The sequence below is a fragment of the Fukomys damarensis genome, unplaced genomic scaffold, assembly GCF_012274545.1.
Source record: "Fukomys damarensis isolate Sample0158 unplaced genomic scaffold, DMR_v1.0_HiC HiC_scaffold_9, whole genome shotgun sequence".
Taxonomy (NCBI): Eukaryota; Metazoa; Chordata; class Mammalia; order Rodentia; family Bathyergidae; genus Fukomys; species Fukomys damarensis.
In genome coordinates, this window is record NW_022900921.1 from 28,741,769 (window position 1) to 28,749,381 (window position 7,613).

General features: G+C 43.5%; 1 protein-coding gene across 2 annotated transcripts in view; it reads left to right on the forward strand.

Annotated features, from left to right (window-relative positions):
• The window catches only part of Txndc15 (thioredoxin domain containing 15), a 16,930-nt gene that overhangs the window by 2,972 nt on the left and 6,345 nt on the right, over positions 1-7,613 (forward strand). For both annotated transcript variants that reach the window (XM_010622021.2, XM_010622022.3), the window contains exon 2: positions 6,263-6,747. In XM_010622021.2, coding sequence (XP_010620323.1) covers positions 6,263-6,747 — 485 coding nt within the window. The remainder of the gene's footprint in view (positions 1-6,262; positions 6,748-7,613) is intronic.

A 7,613-nucleotide genomic window follows, 5' to 3' on the forward strand; every position in this document is an offset into this window, starting at 1 on the left:
TTTTTTTTTTTTTTTTTTTTTTTGGTACTGGGACTGAACTCAGTGCTTGCCAGGCAGGCATGGTGTCACTGAGCTAAATCCTTGGCCCCCATTTGTTGATTTTTTTTTTGTACCAAGGATCGAACTCAGGCCGTTGCGCTTGCAAGGCAGACGGCGGAACCACTGAGATAAATCCCAGTCCCTATTGATTATTGATATTTCATTTCTTGTGCAATTTGGGTTCTTTTTAGAAAACATATAGCTATGTCTTCAAGAATTTTACTTATTTCATCTCCCAGCAGATTGTTTTTGTTTTAATATTAACTCTGTATATCTTTTCTCATTTCATCTTCATACTAGCCATTTTATTTTGGTACGGCGGATCGAACTCAGGACCTTGCACTTGCAAGGCAGGTGGCAGAACCACTGAGCTAAATCCCTGGCCCTTCACAGTAGCCTTGTAATTGCATTTTGGTGAGAGATATGGGTCTAGATTCAGTCTTCTTCATAGGTATAGCCAATTTTCCCAGCACCATTTCCTACAGTCTATCTTTCCTCTAGAGTATGTTTTTTGTTTTTGAGCCTGTAGTTCAGGCTGGTTTTGAATTCACTACATAGTCCAGGCTGGCCTTGAACTCCCTGCCTCAGCCTTGGATTATAGGCGTGGGGTACTATGCCTGGCCTCTAGCTGTTTTTTATCTCTTTGTCAAAGATCACATAGTTGAATGTGCCTGGAATTGTTTCTGCATCCTCTGTTCTGTTTCATCGATTTACAAAATTGTTTTTGTGCCAGTAAATATTCTCACTACACTTAACTGACAGCCTCATAGGAAGGAAGGCGTATGTGGAATAATAACTGGCTCTCCTGCCTTAGTCCTTTGGGATGGAGCAAGGGAAGAGTAAGTTCAGGGTGTTGATTCTTTCAGCTCCCTCCCTCAGATGTTGTTGTAGGCTGCAGCCCGGGCAGCAATACTAGAAACCTGCTCTGTGCCCTCTGCTTGCTGTTTCAAGGTTCTGTGACTGCTTCTGCCTCTAGACCTAGGAGGTCTGGGAGTGGTAACTGGCTTCCTCTCTGTTATTCTTGGCCTTGAAGTTTCTTACTGTTGCTCTTAGTTTCTCTATACTCAGCCCAAACATTGGGCTTCCTTATTAAGTGCTCAACTTGCCCAAGTGAAATGTCTTGTTTCCTGGCAGAATGCTGATTGACTGGGAGTCTGACTTATTCATTGTATCAATGTGAGCCCACCTTGCAGTGAGGGTCACATTCATCCTGATCCTGAGGATGGGTGATCATGTCATGGCCAGACCATGCTGGGGTTTAAGGATGGAGGAAACTACCAGCTGGTTCCTTCCCAGAATGACTGAAAATCCAAAGCCCCCCTTTTTCCCCCTCAGAGGTTACCACTGTCAGATTAGCAACTGGAGGAGGCAGTGCTGTCCAGCTGCCCAGGAATGGGAGTGAATGGCTTCAAGACCCTTATATGTCTTCGTTAGGCAGTCATCTACCAAGTAGCTATCTTAGTAAGTACCTATCACATGTTAGACATGCTGGTCATGGGGTGAGAGGGAGGGTTACAGTGGTGAGTTAGCCAAAGCAAAAGGCTACCCTACTGTCTGGTGGGCAAGGCAGGCATTAAACGGCTATAAGTAAGTAAATTACAAGAGTGGATACAAGGAGAGTCCCAGAGCAATACTGGCTACTATGTGGAGACTGCCCATCCTGGTCTGAGGGTCAGGGAAGATATCCTTACAGAGGTGAAGTTTAAATTGAGCTGAGAGATGAATTAGATTAGACAAGAGAAGACAGGGTTTGGAGGGCTTTCCCACAAAGAAACAGCCTCCAGGAAGGCTCTAAGTAAGTGATCTGGGACCAGAGAGTAAAGAGGCCACATGACAAGGCCTGGCAATAATGCTACAAATGCAGACGTATTCACAGGGCAAAGGAAGCCATTGAAAGGGTTTTAGCAGAGAGAGGTACAATTTAACTTTGAGTTCCACTTGGATTGCTATGACAAGCAGGATCTTGAGGAGGGATAGAGTGCCGACCAGGGAAACCACTTAGAGGGTTGCAGTAATTGTACAGGTGCAAGATTGCTGTGGCCTGGGCTGGAGATGGTAGAAAGTGCGTGGATTCCGAATGGAACTATCAGGGGAATTAATAGAACTTAGTTATGGTGACTTTTCCTCTCCTTCAATTGCTAATACCCATTTTCACCATTAGCTGCATCATCATCACTGCAGCCATTTATGGAGTGCTTAGCAAAATGTGCTAGGGACCATGCATATCTTTTTCCATTTCGCTTCTTAGCAACACTGTATTTGTTTGAATTTTGGTGTTTTTCCTCCCATTTATTAGATAAGCACAGAGAGTACTGTACTGCCTTTGAGAAGTAGGGGTTGTTGACCTTTGTTTTTGGGCCTTCCCAGTTTGCTTCCCAGCCACTGTGGCCATTGTGAAAAAATCTGGAGCTGGTGGAGAACATCCTGAGAAGGCTGGAAGAGTGGGAAGATGCCAGCCTACACTACCACTTCCTGGTAGAGTAGGCAGAATGCCACATTCTTGTTTTCTAAACAACTTCCTTGCAACCTGTGATGCAACAATTTTCACTTTATTCTTGGTTCACATAGTATGTTGTTTTTAATTTTGGTGGGAATAATTCATTGTTCTTTTTCTTCCTAATACCTAAATGAAAACATTGTATCTGAAGGCATAAGAATATTTTTGTTCCTAATCTGTACTGTGTACATAAATATCTTCACCAGGAAGGAGGAGAGACAAGGTACTCCTGAATTTAAAATACCCTCTGGCCAGGCGTGGTGGTGCACGCCTGTAATCCCAGAAATCAGGAGGCTAAGGCAGGAGGGTCGCTGTGATTTTGAGACCAGCCTAGGCTACATAGTGAGGTTGAGGTCAGTCTCAATTACATAGTGAAACCCTGTCTTAAAAAAAAAAAATCTGTTACTTTTCTCTCCTTGCTGAGACAAAATACCCAACACCCCAAATTAAAGGGAAAAGGTTTTATTTAGCTCAGTTTGTAGAGGCTTCAGTCCATAGTCAGCTGGCTTCAAGGCATAGTGGTAAATAGTAGAGGTGCATCACAGAGAAGAGTAGCAAAAGCAGCAAGGGAACCTTAACAGCATCTTTCTTTTCCTTTTATCTTATCCAGACTACTGGGATTAGGGTGGTACCAATCCAATCAGTGTACTGGTTTAGTAATTACATGCCCTTAATCCCAGCATCATGCAGTCTAGATCCAGCCCCCTCTGAAAAAGCCACCTATGATTATATGAGGCCTGGGAGCGGATCTAGACCCAAAGCATAACACCAGCTTTACCAGCTCTGTATACTGTGCTGACATTCTGTTTTGCTTTTCTGCAGGGAACATCTATCTGAGGGTGATCAAAGGCAGCCAGATCTAAATTGTGCCCTGATTTTTGAGTCTTTCATTGTTCTAGCTTTTTTGTCAGTTTGTGTGTGTGCGCGTATAGCTCTGGAAATGAAATCTAGGGTCTCTCACATGCCAACAAGAGTTCTTTCACTGAGCTGCACCCCCAGTTTAAACATTCTTCATTTATTTATGGGACCTAGAACACTGATTAGGTTAGCAAGGGTAGATCACAACAGAGCCTGCATTGTTTGGCCCTGGAACCTGACTCCTTTCTTTTTTTCCTAGATTCTTAGCTGTCCAGATTCTTTTCCTGCTCTGTTTTGTAAGTGACACAGCAAACATGTTTGTCTTGTGGGCTGATAATACAAGCAATATATGCTTATCAACCAAAGAGTATAGAAAGACTGCTGATGTAAACCTTGCCTCTCCAAATTGCCAAAGCTCCTTACCCATCCATCCAGCCCCTTCTCTATACTGCAGTCAGGAGTGCTTGACTCACCAGGTTCACTTTGCTGCCCAAGCCCTCAACTGCATCCCTGTCAGCTTGGTACATCCTCAAATTGTTCCTACATCCCAAAACCAAAATAGCAACCTCCCTTGGCTTCTTGTTTGCCTATAGCAACTACCTTATTCAACTTGTCTCCTTCACAGCAAGACTTTTGGAAAGAATTGTGTATGTTTATCTGTGTAGTTATATTTCTTGGTATTCTCTATTCCTTTATGTAGTTCATGTTTCCATTTGAAATGATTTTTCTTCTGCCTGAAGGAGTTAACCTTTAAAATTTTTGTCAGTCTGGGGACATAGTTCAGTTGTAGAGTGCCCAACATGCACAAGGTCCTGGGTTCAGCCCCCAGCACAGGAGGAGGAGGGAGAGGGGGAAGTGGGGGAAGGATTTTTCACATATGGGTCTACTGGTGGTGAATTCTGATGTCTTCAGTATTTATTTCATTGTGTCTGTGTGTGTGTGTGTGTGTGTGTGTGTGTGTGTGTGTGTGTTACTGCAGATTGAATCCAAGACCGTCACACTGAGCTATATCCCCAGCCCTTTTTTATTTGTTGAGACAGGGTCTCACTTATTTACCATGTTGCCCATAGTGACCTCAAAAATGTGAACTTTCTGCCCAGAGTAGTGGTATTACAGGTATGTACTATCACATCCAGTTTCATCTTTGTTTTTAGAAGCTATATTTGCCGGATATAAAATTCTGGATTTATGTTTTTCTCTTTTCTTTAATTACCTTAAAAAGATGCTGTCCTTGTCTGTATTGTTTCCAAGGAGAAAATTGATATCCCTATCTTTGTTTCTCTGTATATAATAAATGTATCTTTTTTTCTGGCTGTCTTTAAGATTTTGTTACTGGTTTGAGCAATTTACTATATGCTATGGTGTGATTAAGCTTCTTGGATCTATGGACTTAAGAGTTTTCATCCACCTTAGGAAACTTTTGGCTATTTCTTTCTTTCTTTTTTTTTTTTGAGACAGGATCTCACTATGTAGTTGAGACTGACCTGGAACTCACTGTTATAGGCTACTATTTTTATAAATATTTTTCATTCACATACTGGCGACATGCTGTTGGCATGCAGAGCTTGTCACACAGATGGTGATTCTCTCCACACATGGCAAGCTTTCCTGAGGGCAGCTAGCCTCATTCATTGCCCCTGGTCAGTGCCTGGCAGAGTCTGGCAGCTGGTGTTGAGTTGATGAGGGTTGAAGGGTAGGAGTCACACTACAGAGGTTGATGACTATTGCTAACCTGGCATACAAGACTGCCCAGAACTTTTGTCTTATGTGAGCCTTTGCCCAGGACCAAACTTATAGCCCCAAAGCAGGGAAAAAACCCTCCTGTCTTTCCTCCTGCTGCTATGGCTTTAGTGCTGGGCCAATTTCTTCTTAGCACTCCCAGAGCAGCAGCCCAAGGTGGTAGGCAGGAGAACAGAGTCCAGCTGTCAGAGGCCACCTCAGGAAGGAGTTACTTTATGGCTCTGCCATTGTTTCTCAGGCACAGTGGCCCAGCATCCCCCAAGGAATCACCGTGGGAGAAGTGAGGCTCATTTTGGAGTATCAGCCAGAGCTGGTCTTCTCAGACCTGGGTCTGCTGCTTACTAACTGTGTGTTATCAGACAGTAAACTGAACTTCTCTGTGCCTCTGCTTGGTCGTTGATAACCCTTGTCTCTATCTCACAGACCTGTTATAATGTATACAGAGATGATCTGCTTCAGTAGAATTTGCATAAAACCATTCTTGTTTTTCTGGCTGTTCTCATCAAACCAATGAAAATATTGAAGTGTTTATATATTTTACTTTCCCAATTGGATCTTGGTACTGGAATGGTTTTAGTTATAACCTGCATCTCAAGGAGTGGGTTTTGGGCAAAGCTATGTATTTGTCCATTTATTTATTTGGCCATTAATTTCTGTATGCCTTTGTGACCTTCTTGACCTGGAGAATGGGTGGCTTTCTGACAATTTAATGGGAAGGATAACTTCTCCATCGGAGATAATTTCTGTTTTTGATAGTCCTGAGGATTGAACCCAAGGCCTTTGCATTCAATTACATCTGTAGTTTTTTTTTTTGGTATGGGAGATCGAACTCCGGACCTTGCGCTTTCCAGGCAGGCAGGCAGCAGAACCACTGAGCTAAATCCCTGGCCCATCTCTAGTTCTTTTTACTTTTTTTTTTTTAATTTTGAGACAGGGTCTGGCTAAGTCTCTTAAATTGCCCAGGCTGAGCTTCAACTTGCAATCTTCCTGCCTCAGCCTCCTAGAGCTCTGGGATTACAGATGTGGGCCATCATGCCCTGCTGGAAAATATCATCCTTGAGAACTGTCAATCTTTGAGGTTCATATATTTTCAAGTCACACATGAGTGATTATGTTGTAATGTTTCAGTTGCAGAAGAAAGTGGTCACTTAGGGTTGGAGGAGCAGCCTGCCCCTATCCAAGAGGAGACTGTGTTCCTGAAGGAGGGGGCGCCTCCGCAAGAACTGAACAGCCGCCAGAAGAGGGTAGCAGAAGAGGCTGATGCTGTGCTGGGGCTGGACACCCCCAGGGACCCCATGGTGGTGCTGTCTGTGATTCCTGGAGAAGCTGAGGACAAACGGAGCTCAGAGCCAAGCAGCGACACGTGTGCTGCCAGAGGAGAAGACACGAGGTGCACAGTCCGGGCGAGCCTCTTTTCTCCAGACAGCGCTGGGCCGACCTTCCCCGAAAGAGAAGAGGAGTACTACCCCGAGCCGGAAGTGGCCGAGTCTGACCCAGTCCGCGCCGAGGACTCCAACAACACGGAGAGTCTGAAATCCCCAAAGGTGAATTGTGAGGAGAGGAACGTGACGGGATTGGAAAACTTCACTCTGAAAATTTTAAATATGTCCCAGGTAAATAAAAAATTATCCAGTACTTTTCTCCTTTTTAGCATATTAATCTTATGATTTTATACTCTCAATTTTCAAATAGATCATCGTTTTATTATATTCTAAGTGGTAATACCATTGAATTGCTGCTTGAATGAAAATTGACTTTGCTCTTGGTGATGTTTGTAGGAAAAGAAAGAAATATAAATGGTGTCATTTAAACTTTTTAGGTGGCCAGAAGCTACTCATACTTGGGCTAATCTCACCACTAAGCCTCCTGGTAAAAATCCCAGTGGGCAGGACAGAGAGGAAAACAAAACAATTCTTTTTCCTCTTCCTCCTCTTCCTTTTCTTCTTCATCTTCTTCCTCTTCTTCCTTTTCTTAATGTTCCTCTTCCTCTTCCTTCTCCTTGTCCGTCTTCACTAGGGATTGAACCCAGGGCCTTAACACTAAGTTACAGCCCCAGCCCTTTAAGTTTTTGAGACAAGGTCTTGCTGAGTTGCCAAACTGCCCAGGCTGAGCTTAAACTGGTGATCCTTCTACCTAAGCTTCTATGCCTGGCTTCTTCTTTCAAAGGAAGTACTAATTACAAAGGCAACATAAAAATAATCTGAATTGATTCAGGCATGGTGGCGTATGCCTGTAATCCTAGTACTCTGGAAGGCTGAATTAGGAGGATCAAAAGTTTGAGCCCAGCCCGGGCAATTTAGCATTTTAGTGAGACTCTGCGTCAAAATAAAAAAATTAGAAGCCAGGGGTGGTGGTGCATGCCTGTAATCCTCAGGAAGCTGAGGCAGAAATATTGCTGTGAATTGAAGTACCAGCTTGGGCTCACAGTAAGTTCAAACCTACCCTGGATTACAGATGCTATTTACAAAAAAAAAAAAAA